The 12,969-nt window shown below is 43.7% G+C and overlaps 1 protein-coding gene across 2 annotated transcripts; it reads right to left on the minus strand.

Annotated features, from left to right (window-relative positions):
• Nucleotides 1-4,222: 4,222 nt before the first annotated feature.
• On the minus strand, nucleotides 4,223-6,799 carry LOC127344306 (actin-7). Of its 2 annotated transcripts, XM_051370537.2 has the most exons (5): nucleotides 6,643-6,799; nucleotides 5,982-6,053; nucleotides 4,840-5,847; nucleotides 4,642-4,745; nucleotides 4,223-4,558 (listed from the first exon to the last, which is right to left on the minus strand). In XM_051370537.2, exons 2-4 carry the CDS (start codon nucleotides 6,036-6,038, stop codon nucleotides 4,680-4,682), a joined length of 1,131 nt encoding a protein of 376 aa, XP_051226497.1. In that variant the 5' UTR covers nucleotides 6,039-6,053; nucleotides 6,643-6,799; the 3' UTR covers nucleotides 4,223-4,558; nucleotides 4,642-4,679. The 2 variants fall into 2 exon arrangements, with proteins under 2 accessions (XP_051226497.1, XP_051226496.1); XM_051370536.2 differs by having other exon boundaries at nucleotides 4,223-4,745.
• Nucleotides 6,800-12,969: the final 6,170 nt, after the last annotated feature.

Genomic DNA, 12,969 nt, shown 5'->3' on the forward strand with positions numbered 1-12,969 from the left:
GGAGCTACAAAACACGGGACCCCCAGATTTGTCAAGAACCTGGACCATGAATTTCGACGGGTCCAAGAGAGTAGAAGGAGCTGGCGCAGGAGTAGTACTTATATCACCTGAAGGCGACAAGTTGAAATACGTCCTTCGGATGACGTTCCTTAACGCATCTAACAATGAAGCAGAATATGAAGCCCTTATACACGGGATGAAGATGGCGAAAGCTTGCGGTGCAACTCGACTAAAAATCTTTGGCGACTCACAATTGGTGGCTCAGCAAGTTATGAACCAATGCGACGCAGTCAATGATAGCATGATAGCATACAAGGAGGTGTACAATGAGCTTGAGAAGCTATTTGATGGATGCGAGGTAAATCACATCAGTAGATTGAGCAACGATGAAGCCGATGTCCTCGCAAACATCGGGTCGCAGTGCCTCTCAATCCCGCCAGGAGTGTTTTGGGAAGAAATAGCGGAGAGATCCACGAAGCCAAAAAAGGTGCAGAAAAAAGCAAAAGAGGAGAAAACTTCGACGCTTCTCAAAGAAACCACGGAGGATGAAGAGGACCAAGAACTTGTGATGATGATACAAATTCCATGGATGCAAGCATATATATCATACATCCTCAGGAAAGAAATACCCGACGATCCAGTTGAAGCAAGGCGAGTTATTCGACGATCCAAGGCTTTCACAGTGATCAAAGGGGAATTATACAAGCGAAGTATTTCAGGCGTCCTTCAAAGGTGTGTCACACCCGAAGAAGGAAGAGTAATTCTGAAGGACGTGCACGAAGGGATATGTGGTCACCACGCAAGTAGTCGAGCTACTGCAGCCAAAGTTTTTCGGGCAGGATTCTATTGGTTGACAGCAATTGAGGATGCCAAGGATATAGTAAGAACTTGCGACGCGTGCCAAAGATTCGCCGCCAAACCTCACTCTCCAGCGGCAGAATTAACACCAATACCATTGTCGTGGCCTTTTGCCCAATGGGGAGTGGATATGGTGGGCAAGTTGAGATCATGAATTGAAAACAGGTTGTGAACAGAAAAATTTCCTAAACAAGAAAGGTCGTGAACTAACTTATGTAGAACAGAAAAGGAAGGTGCCAGAAAAATGCCATGAACACATTTGCGAAGAACAAAAAAATTGTGAAAAAGAAAAAGTTGTGAACAGAAAAATATCGTGAACGGAACAGAAAAAGGTCGTGACCAGAAATATGTCGTGAACGGAAATTTTTTGAATTTGAACAATTTTAAGTTTGAATGATTTACAAATTTTAACATTTTTATATTTGAAAGATTTTCTAATTTGAACTTTTTTAGTTTGAACGATTCTTGAATTTAAACAATTTTAAAAACTACACAATTTTCAAATTTTAATGATTTTCCAAAAGGAACATTTCTTTAACCTAAACAATTTTAAAAATATTGGTGTTTTTTAAATCAAAACAATTTTTAAATCTAGACTTCTTCAAATTTCAGAAATGTTCAAACTAAAAAAATTCAAATATGAAAAAGTTCCAAATTGAAAAATGTTTAAATTAAAAAGTATGCAAATTAAAAAAATGATATCTGAAAATTGTTCAAATGCGAAAAATTTTCATATCTAAAAGTGTTCGAAATAAAATTGTTTAAACTTAAAAATTGTTCAAATTTTAAAAATAATCAAATCTAAAAATGTTGAAACTTAAAAAAAGTTCAAATTCAAAAAAAAACAAATTTTCGAAAGTTCAGAAAAACCAATCGCAAAATAAAAAAATTGGAGGAAAAAACCAATAGAACCAAATGAAAAACCAATTGTAAATGAGAAAACTGAGAGAAAAATGAAGGAAATCCAATTCCGTCGCTAATGGGCCAACCCAACTCGATCCCGCTCTGAGCGGAGCGATCGCTCGCTCCCGCGTTGAGCTGAGAATAGGGATTGCGCTATTTTCAAGGGATTTGATCTTATCCACTTGATCCAGCCACATGGGCCTTGGGAGGCTGGTGTGCCTGGCCCATGTGGGCCTATGCGACCCCTCCGGTCCATGTTGGTCGTCCGGGATACGTGGTCCCCACTATGGTACCCTCCGGAACCTTCTAGAACCTCCGGTACAATCTGAAAAATCCTGAACTTTTCTCGTAACCCTGTATATGACTTCTCATATATGAATCTTATTCTCCGGACTATTCCAAACCTCCTCGTGATGTCTCGGATCCCATCCGAGACTCCGAACAACATTCGGTCTCCATCTCATATTCCATATCTACTATACAACATCGAACCTTAAGTGTGTCACCCTACGGTTCGTGAACTATGCGGACATGATCGAGACTCCTCTCCGATCAATAACCAATAGCGGGACCTAGGGATCCATAATGGCTCCCACATATTCAACGATAACTTAGTGATCAAATGAACCATTAACATACGATATCGATTCCCTTTGTCGCGCGATACTTTACTTATCCGAGGTTTGATCATCGGTATCTCTATACCTAGTTCAACCTCATTACCGACAAGTACTCTTTACGCGTACCGTGGTATGTCATCTCTTGTGACCGTGTCACATGCTTGCAAGCTAATTACATGATATTCCACCGAGAGGGCCCAGACCATATCTATCTGTCATCAGGATAGACAAATCCCACTCTTGATCCATATGCCTCAACTCATACTTTCCGAATACTTAATCCCATCTTTATAACCACCCATTTACGCAGTGGCGTTTGATGTAATCAAAGTATCATCCGGTGTAAGTGATTTACATGATCTCATGGTCGAAGGACTAGGTTACTATGTATCGAAAGCTTATAGCAAGTTGAACTTAATGACTTGATCTTATGCTATGCTTACTATGGGTGTGTGTCCACCACAACATTCACCTAATGATATGATCTTGTTATTAATAACATTCAATGTTCATGATCAGGAAACCATGATCATCTATTAATCAACAAGATAGCTTAACAAGAGGCTTACTAGGGACTCTGGTAGTTTACACAACACACATGTATTAATGTTTCCGGTTATACAATTATAACATGGGATGTAAACATTTATCATGAACACTAAGATATAACAATAAACACTTTTATTATTGCCTCTTGGGCATATCTGCAACAAACTACCTAGCTAGTAGATCTAGATCTATCGAGTGCATCTCTATTCTGAACAAGCTATCTACCGCTACAGTGTAGATCACATAGCCTAATGCTCATGTGGCAAAACCCTAGCTACATTAGCATGTTGTCCACCGATGTTCCGCCCTTCTGATTAGATCAGTGAAGAAGAAGTTACAGGATTTTTTTTTGGAAAGTTGATCAAAATTCGGGTTTATCTTACATAAACTGAGAAAACTTCTATTTCACTAGTAAAAAATCGTCTCACGACTTTCCATATTGATCAAAAAATATGTAGTGATTTACTGGATTTTCTACATAAAATGAGCAAACTTTTAAATGGTTGGTCACAATTGTCTCAAATTTTCTGAGATTAATCAGTAAGCACATAGTTTGTGTTTGTTTGGAATTTGACAAAAATAGGTTGATGAATCTTACTTAAAGTGAACAAATTTGTGAACGAAGTTGTCAAAATTATGTCAAGAATCCCCAAAATAATCAAATAAAATAGAGTGATTTCTAGAACGTTCTATTATTTTCTTAGAAGTATGAAAATTTGAACAGAATTGGGTTAAATGTTTGCATAAAACTGAGCAAGCTTTCAAAAGTCTAGTCAAATTTTCTTACTCCCTCCGATCCCTTTTAATTCACTTGGATTTATTGTACTAAATCCGAGTACGATTTTGTGGATTAAGCAGTGAACATGGAGTAAATTACCAAAATTGTTTAGTTTATTTGAAAAGCTTAAAACATGGCCAATTTTTTGGTGAATATTACTCAAAGTCAAAAAGTTTTAAACCATTGCTAGATTTTTCTCAGAACTTCCTAGAGTAATCAATGAAAATGGAAGGATTGTCATAAATGTTGGAAAGTATGAATCAAATTTTCTAGGTGAATCTTACATAAACCAAGCAAACTTTAAACTATTGGCCAAAATTGCTTTGGAATTTTCTAGAATCTCAAAATTATCCTAAAATTCTCAACATCCTGGTCTTTCTTGAAAATTTCTATAATTTTTTCGTACGCCTAAGATATTGTTTCCTTCCCATTGTTGTCAAAAGGCAGGTGAAGGGGATCCCATGTGCCCCTCAAAATGCCCCTGCCCAATAAAATTCAACCATAGTAAGCGAGATACAATAAAATCGCAATGATTAAGTATAAATAGAATACACACGAACATGGCAAATGTCTTGACAAAATATCTTCACAAGAAAAACGCCTACTACAGTTACAAGCATCAAACACCCACGCCGGGGAGCTGGCTACAAAAGCACACTCTGTTTCAGGTTTTCAGCACATGCATGAGCTGAATTGCTGAAACCAACTTCCTTTTTCTTTTCTTTTTCTTCTGGCAAGAACAGAAACCAGCTGAAATGACTCCAAATGGATGCGCGACAACCTTCTCCGGTTCAACTCCGTTGTTGGACCGACCGACTAACGACCCTGAAGACCTACAAATTTCTTCACACTGCCAGCAGATACCGAGTGACTAAGACAGAACATTGATGTTTGTGGAGACCACGGGACACATTCAAGAATCTGCAATCTGACCTCAAGCAACTCAGAGACAGGTATACTCGGTGATGAACTCAGAAGCACTTCATGTGGACGATGGATGGACCAGATTCGTCGTACTCTGCCTTGGAGATCCACATCTGTGACAGAAACACGTATATGCCATTATTAGTCTCGCAGGGTAATTAAAAACAGCGGTAAGAAAACATTATCTAGGAAAAAAAGAATGGTTACCTGCTGGAAGGTACTGAGAGAAGCGAGGATGGAGCCACCAATCCAGACACTGTACTTCCTCTCTGGCGGAGCGACGACCTTGATCTTCATGCTGCTGGGCGCGAGTGCAGTGATCTCCTTGTTCATACGGTCAGCAATCCCAGGGAACATGGTAGACCCACCACTGAGCACGATATTACCATACAGATCCTTCCTGATATCCACGTCGCACTTCATGATGGAGTTGTAGGTGGCCTCATGGATGCCAGCAATTTCCATCCCGATCATGGATGGCTGGAAGAGCACCTCGGGGCACCTGAACCTCTCTGCCCCGATGGTGATCACCTGGCCGTCGGGCAGCTCGTAGTTCTTCTCGACGGAGGAGCTGGTCCTGGCGGTCTCGAGCTCCTGCTCGTAGTCGAGCGCCACGTAGGCGAGCTTCTCCTTGATGTCCCTGACGATTTCCCGCTCGGCGGTGGTGGTGAAGGAGTAGCCCCGCTCCGTCATGATCTTCATGAGGCTGTCGGTGAGGTCGCGGCCGGCGAGGTCGAGGCGGATGATGGCGTGCGGGAGCGTGAACCCTTCGTAGATGGGCACGGTGTGGCTGACGCCGTCGCCGGAGTCCATGACGATGCCGGTGGTCCTGCCGCTGGCGTAGAGGGAGAGCACGGCCTGGATGGCGACGTACATGGCGGGGCAGTTGAAGGTCTCGAACATGATCTGGGTCATCTTCTCCCGGTTGGCCTTGGGGTTCATGGGCGCCTCCGTGAGCAGCACGGGGTGCTCCTCGGGCGCCACCCGCAGCTCGTTGTAGAAGGTGTGGTGCCATATCTTCTCCATGTCGTCCCAGTTGCCCACGATGCCGTGCTCGATGGGGTATTTCAGGGTGAGGATACCTCGCTTGGACTGCGCCTCGTCGCCCACGTACGCGTCCTTCTGCCCCATGCCGACCATGACGCCCGTGTGGCGCGGCCTGCCCACGATGCTCGGGAAGACGGCCCTCGGCGCATCGTCGCCGGCGAAACCCGCCTGCAGTTTGACACCGGAGAAAGAATGGATGGTCAATTCGCTGAAATGAAATGTAAGAGCAGGCAGAGTGGAAGACGGAGTCTGCACACGCTAACTGAATACTGCAGGGTTGACATGGTGACAGGAAAACCAACCTTGACCATTCCCGTGCCATTGTCACACACGATAGGCTGGACATCCTCTTCGGCCATTTCTCAAGCGCTTCTCTGCGAAAGGAGTTCTTTTCAGATTTCGAGTTGGATAAGTTTCAAGGGCTTCCATGGTTTTCAGCATCAGAAAGCTAGCTCGTTGACCCAAGCAAAACGCACGATCGATACTCAGTCAGCCGTCACGCATAGGCTCACAGCTGCGAGGGGATCTGATTCGTAATAATCGCCAATCACGGTAATAGTACCATACTACACACATATCGCGAGATTGATCGAATCTTTGGCAGATGACATGTTAAATTAGAAAGATTCTGCTGGTTCCGGGCTCACTGGTCATGTGCCGAACGGTCAACGGGTGATCAGCAGCGGATAAAGATCCTACGGAATCAACGGCACCATGCATATCAGTCCTACTCCTAATCGAGGTCGATGATCAAACATCATCGTCGACCACAGCTAGCTGCATAGCAAGCAGCACGAATTAACCTGCCATGGATCGCAAGCAAGAACCCAAAGCATACGCAAAAACCGCCGGCAAAATCACAGGTCAACACCTGACGCGGCGATCTACCGGGAGTTCAGAACCATCTCCATAACCGGCTGTTCTACAGGATCAAATCGAAGAAGAAGGGAGAGGAAATCATACCTGGAGGAGCGGATTGGGGATTTCTGCCGATCGGGTCGTCGAGGTCTGGTGGCGGGAGTGACGCGAGCGTGAGTGCGAGACGGGGGCAAATGGGAGGAGACGGAGCAGAGACAAAAGGCGGAGCAGTTTTATATGCCTTGCAGCTGTGCAGGCCGCCATCTCCGCTCTGCTCCGCTTGGACTCGGCCGCACTGACCGCGTGTTTGCCTTCTTGGCCGCAGCTTGACGCCACCGTCCATGTCACGGCACGGCAGCGCACATGAGACGAGCGACCCGGTCGACAAAAGCCAGTATTGTCTTGGCCCCGGTAGTGTACGTGAAATGGTATCCCTGCATTAGAATACGGGCGGCTGGATGCAGCGCGGAACTTTCGGCGCCTAGCTTAGCTAACCCCGGCACGTCGACGTCCGCCGTGGGGCACGCCGGCGGCGGGCGTGGGGCACACCGGTGCTGTTGGACTAGCGTGCGGTGGAGACTAACCTAATACTACTAGCTTGTTTATTAATCTGATGAGAATCGATCTAATTTTAGCGATTTGGTAATAATCCATGGAGAAAATAACATATCTTAAGAGCTCACGCCAACACTAATTTTGCTTGTTGTGGCCTTATTTGTGAAAGAGGTAATTGAACCACAAGTACATAAACTTGTAATTCGAGTGTGGTTCGGTACAAAAACTTGCCCAGCGTGTTACAGGAACTTGTGTTTTGCGTGCAGTTTAGTACAAAACCACCACAGACCGACACTTGGAGTGCCACGTTGGAAAAAGATGCTAGCCCGGCTGGCGCGAGTTCTGCAGAAATCCCCTGAGTTAATTATGTGTCACATGAAACGTCCTACCACGTGAGTAGAGCGGGAAACCCCTAATTCCCAAATTGATCCGACCAAATCCCTAGCTCAGCGACATGCAGGGCGATGAGTGGAGGCGGCGCGACGAGTGTTTGCCGGAGTATGGTGACAAGCGGCGGCGGCGGGAGGGGCAGCTGCGATATGGACTGCAGGTTTGGCAACACCTACGACGGCGAGAAGTGGGAGGAGACCGTCATGGTGTTCTGGCACGGCAGCTCCGACATCACAGTCTACGGCGAGGTGATCTACCCCTCGTTTCTGCACATGCTCTGCACATAATTTAGTGTCACAATTTAGTGAATTGGTGCATTTGCGTATTAATTTGCTGTAGAATGCGCTGAAGTCGAAGAAATCCAGAGAAGGTTTGCAACATTGTCTAGTTGACAATAAGAGGAAGAATCAAGAAGTAGTGGTTGGGTCTGGTTGCAGGAGCTCAAATATTTAAGAGCTACTGCGGAAGAAAATTTGAAGTTGAGGAATGAAGTTGGAGAGCTCGAGGCTGTGATTTTGAGGATGCAGACAATGAAAAAATTGCACAAGGTAGAGATGAAACATACGGACAAAAATGATGTATTTTTTGTGTTTGTGTTGTGTGCTTGCATTTTGTATGCACCAGTAGGTACTTGTGTTAGGGGATAGAGGTTTAATGATTAGGTAATGTAGAATTATTAGTGTATGCACTGTCTACTGTAATACGATGGAAAAGAAATATAAGATTGACATATAAAGATAAGGAAATGTGTGTTTTCTAGAAGCGGGCTTTGGTAAAGTAATTGATGCTTTTGTCTTGTACATTGCACTGTTATCCTGTGAGCTTTTTGTGTCTTCTTCTTCAGCTGCATGTATAAGATACCCAGGAGACCACCTCTTGCAAGTATACTACCCAAAAAACTAATTTGTTGTTTCCTCTTTTGTTGTCATGGATTTATTTCAATGGAGAGAGAAGAAAAGGAGGAGTGCTTCGAGGAGGAGCACAGTGTCCAGGATGAGCAATAGTGCCAGGTATTCTCTCCTCAGAAAGAATTGAAAGTATATTGATGAGTGCATTTTTGAAGGATATTTACTTAATGTTTTTGCACTAGTAGTGATAGGATTTTGGTATTTTACCATGCACTAATGGCAACAAATCTGTGTGTATGAACTCGTTGGGATTCCAAATGCAGAGTGTTGTAGAAAGCGTTTTTTTTCTCCACAAGGGTGACTCGAGGGTTTATTTCGGAGAATTGGCTTAGGGTTGTCTTTTGTTTCTCCTTTTCAAGCAACCTACAAAACAAAGTAATTGTCTTGTGTCCCTAACTTCACCATATGGTTGTCAAGCACAAGGTTTCGTATTAGTAAAACTGAAATAACTTGAAAGTAAAATAAAGTAAGACACTCTATAACTAGGCAAGCAAAGTAAAGGAGATAGTAATAAGGTGTTTTGGGGTTTTGGTTTGTGTTTGCTAATAGTAAAAGTATTTTTTTATTTTTGGATTTAATTAATGCAACAAATATGAATGCTAGCAATGGTGTTGTAAAGTTGTTCCTTATGATTAAAATTGGATCAGGGTTCATGGGTTCACTTGTCTACTCTCTCATAAAGGTGTAGTGGATATAAAACAATACACAAGTAATATAATATTGATGAAACTTTATTATATGTATCCTTAACATTTATATGGGCATCACATTCTATGATAGATATGATGCAACATATCTCTCATATAGTCCTCTAGAGAGGGAAAGTCCAAGCAATCTAGAACTAAGAATTAACATAGCATGACCTTGTAGGGGTTCGAAGTAGAAAAAAATCTAACTTAACACAAACCATAATATGCCCAAGATCTATCCAAGGAGTAATGCAGTAACGGAGATGATTCTATGAAGCATGATCCATCATTTTTAAGGTTTTCACCCCACAGGAAGTGTTTATCATCAAGATAAACTTCTTAATAAACCATGATATACAAGGACATTTGCAAAGACATTAAGACTAGTTTCATAATTGTTGTGAGTTCAAGTTGTAATCAAATTATCCCTAAAAATGTTTCAAGTGATTACACGATCCTAATTCACTATACCGCCCCAATCGTCACGGCCAGCGACACAATTTCAAAGGTGGACACTACGTGCCGATCACATCATTCATGTGACTTGTGCTAGATCTTTCGATCTTCTGGTGCTCCGAGGCCATGTCTACACATGCTATGCTCGCCAAAGTAACCTTAATGTTTATGTTGTGCTACGTGGCTTACACCCACAGTATATATGAACGTCAAGATGTCTAGCACCCGATCATCATGGCGTGCTTCATAATGATGAACTTTCATGGTGGCGCACACTAAGGGAAAACACTAATGTTGGTATTAGATTCACGGATCGTCTTATTTAAAACTCATGTTAATCTTTTATCTCTGAATAGGAGTACCCACTACAAGATTTTGATGGCTTCTCCTGAGGCCAGGTCACCCTATTTTTCCGACTGCCCCGCTCGATCGTCTCGTAGCTACCTTCCTCTCAGAGTTCTTGTATTTTGTTGGGTTTTACGTCACTAGGTGGGCTGACACCGAGACGTCAGTAGGTGGGCTGGACGAGGCATGTCCCACTTAGCCATTTATTCCCTCTCATTCGACAGGTGCCGATGGAGGAGAACACTACGCAACCACGGCTGTTTCGATATGAAACGATGTGGGAGTCACACCAAGAGCTCAAGGCAGTGATTGAGTAGATGTGGCAATCATAAGCATGCACGGCCATGCAAGGTCTTGAACGGAAGCTGAAGTGCCTTTCCGGCACGCTGACCACCTGGGGACGTGATACTTTCGGAAGCGTCCGTCGTGAGCTGAAACTCCTGCAGAGCAACCTTGAAGCCATGCGATCCCAGCCATGCCGCGTTGGTCCTAGCTATGAGGAGATAAAAACAGTGGAATGAACAGTTGAATTGCAACACCATGAGGAGGTGATGTGGCGTCAATGGTCTCGTATCCAATGGCTCTCCGAGGGAGACAGAAACACGAGGTTTTTTCATATGCGAGCAAGCATGCGGAAGAAAAAAACAAAATTGTCCGCCTAGAACGCATGGATGGATCTGTTACCGAAGATCAGCGTGAGATAAGTGAGATGGCTAGAAATTTCTATAGCACTCTATACTCAACGGAAGGGACACGTGGTATGGATGAAGTCCTAGACACGGTTCCCGTCTCGGTAACAGCAGATATGAATGAGAGGTTGATAGATCCTTTTGTTGATGAAGAGGTAAAATAAGCTCTCTTTCAGATGTATCCACTAAAGGCTCCGGGGACGGATGGTTACCCTGCACAGTTCTTCCAAAAACATTGGGACTTGTGCAGAGAAGAAGTTACCCGAGCGTTATTGCGCATCCTACGGGGTGAAGACAGCCTGGCCGGTATCAACAAAACCTTTCTTGTCCTTATTCCGAAGGTGGCTTCCCCAAAGGAACTATGTCAATTTCGCCCCATCAGCCTATGTAATGTTATCTACAAGATCGCCTCGAAAGTTTTGGCGAATAGGTTGAAGGTTATTTTGCCAGATATTATCTCTGAGGAACGTTCCGCCTTTGTGCTAGGAAGGTTGATCACTGATAATATAATCACGACATATGATTGCCTACATTGGATGAAGCGGAATGGGGCTAGAAACATCACCATTGTGTGCTGAAATTGGACATGCGAAGGCATATGATCGTGTAGAATGGTGTTACCTTCGAGCGATCATGCTTCGGATGGGATTTCATCGAAGATGGGTCGATCTGATTATGAGTTTGGTCTCGTCGGTTTCCTTCTCAGTTTTATTGAATGGCGCTCCCCTTGAAGAGTTTCTTCCTTCTAGGGGTCTTCGCCAGGGTGATCCGTTATCCCCTACCTATTTTTACTTGCAGTAGAGGGCCTTTCTGGCCTCTTAAAGCATAGTAGTCAATCATCGCATTTCCAAGGGCTAAAGGTGGCTCCCACAGCTCCGGCCGTGAACCATCTCCTCTTTGCCGATTATAGCATGTTGTTTGTGAAAGCATCTGATGAGGGAGTCATGGAAGTAAATGAGCTACTGGAGAAATATTGCAATGCTTCAGGCCAAAGAATTAATCTAGAAAAGTCCTCTATTTTCTTTAGCAAGGGTTGTCCGGAGATTTGTCGACAAGCTGTCAAATACATTCTCAATGTGCCTAATGATACACTCAATGAGAAGTATCTTGGAATGCCTTCCGATGTTGGAAGATCCAAGAATGGTGTTTTCAAATACATCAAAGACAGAATATGGAAGAAGGTCCAAGGGTGGATTGAAAAAATTCTTGCTTCGGGTGGGAAGGAAGTCTTGATCAAATTTGTGGCTCAAGCTATCCCAACCTTCTCCATGTCATGTTTTAAACTACCAAGGGGGCTATGTTTGGCTATCAATTCTATGCTTCGTAGCTTCTAGTGGGGAAGTGATACGTCGCAAACGCATCTATAATTTTTTGATGTTTCATGCTTGTTTTACACCAATTCATATGTGTTTTGCTTACACTTCGTTGCACTTTTATATGATTTCCGGCACTAACCTATTAACAATATGCCACAGTGCGAGTTCCTTGTTTTCTGCTGTTTTTGTATTTCAGAAAAGTTGTACAGGAAATATTCTCGAAATTGGACGAAACAAAAGCCGAATTCAATATTTTACCGAAACGAAGACGAAGTCCGGAGGGGGGACGAAGAGGTGCACCAGGGCGCCCACACCACCCTAGCCGCGCCTAGGGAAGGTGTGGGGCCCATAGGCACCCAACCGATCAGAATCCTCCGCCTATTTATACTTCTTCTCGGGAAAACCCTGGATACCTGAGCCTCCATCCACAAAAATTTCTGTAGCGGCCGCCATCGCAGAACCATCTCGGGGGTTCTGAAGCTCTTCCTGGCACCCTTCCAGAGGGGGAAATCATCGCCGAAGGCATCTACATCGCCATGCCCGCCTCCGAAGTGATGCGTGAGTAGTTCATCCCTGGACTATGGGTCCATAGCAGTAGCTAGATAGTTGTCTTCTCCACCTTGTGCTTCATGTATCGATCTTGTGAGCTGCCATACATGATCAAGATCATCTTTATGTAATCCTCTATGTTTGGTTTGCTGGGATCCGATGAATGTTGAATACTATGTTGAGATTGATAATATATTCATGTCATATGTTATTTGTGATCTTGCATTCTCTTCGTTGCTAGTAGGAACTCTGACCAAGTGGATACTTGTGACTCCAAGAGGGGGTATTTATGCTCGATGGTAGGTTCATGTCTTTAGTTTCCTGGGAGAGTGACTTTATAACTTCTAAGGTTGTAGATGTGTTGTTGCTACTAGGGATAACCCAAGAATGTTTTATCCAAGGGTAATTCTATTGTTTACTTTACACACATTTCTTAATGCGATAGTATGTTGCTTGCAACTTTATACTGGAACGGGTGCGGACGCTAACCTGAAGGTGGATTATTAGTCATAGACGCAGTTGGATTACGGTCTAT

The sequence above is a fragment of the Lolium perenne genome, chromosome 3, assembly GCF_019359855.2.
Source record: "Lolium perenne isolate Kyuss_39 chromosome 3, Kyuss_2.0, whole genome shotgun sequence".
NCBI lineage: Eukaryota > Viridiplantae > Streptophyta > Magnoliopsida > Poales > Poaceae > Lolium > Lolium perenne.

Bases quoted from the DNA above. Each gene is read 5' to 3' on its own strand.
- LOC127344306 (XM_051370537.2), bottom strand. From the start codon at position 6,038: ATGGCCGAAGAGGATGTCCAGCCTATCGTGTGTGACAATGGCACGGGA. The intron at 5,848-5,981 runs GTTGGTTTTCCT...GTCAAACTGCAG, and splicing joins ATGGCACGGGAATGGTCAAG to GCGGGTTTCGCCGGCGACGA. The intron at 4,746-4,839 runs GTAACCATTCTT...TTTCTGTCACAG, and splicing joins CTCTCAGTACCTTCCAGCAG to ATGTGGATCTCCAAGGCAGA.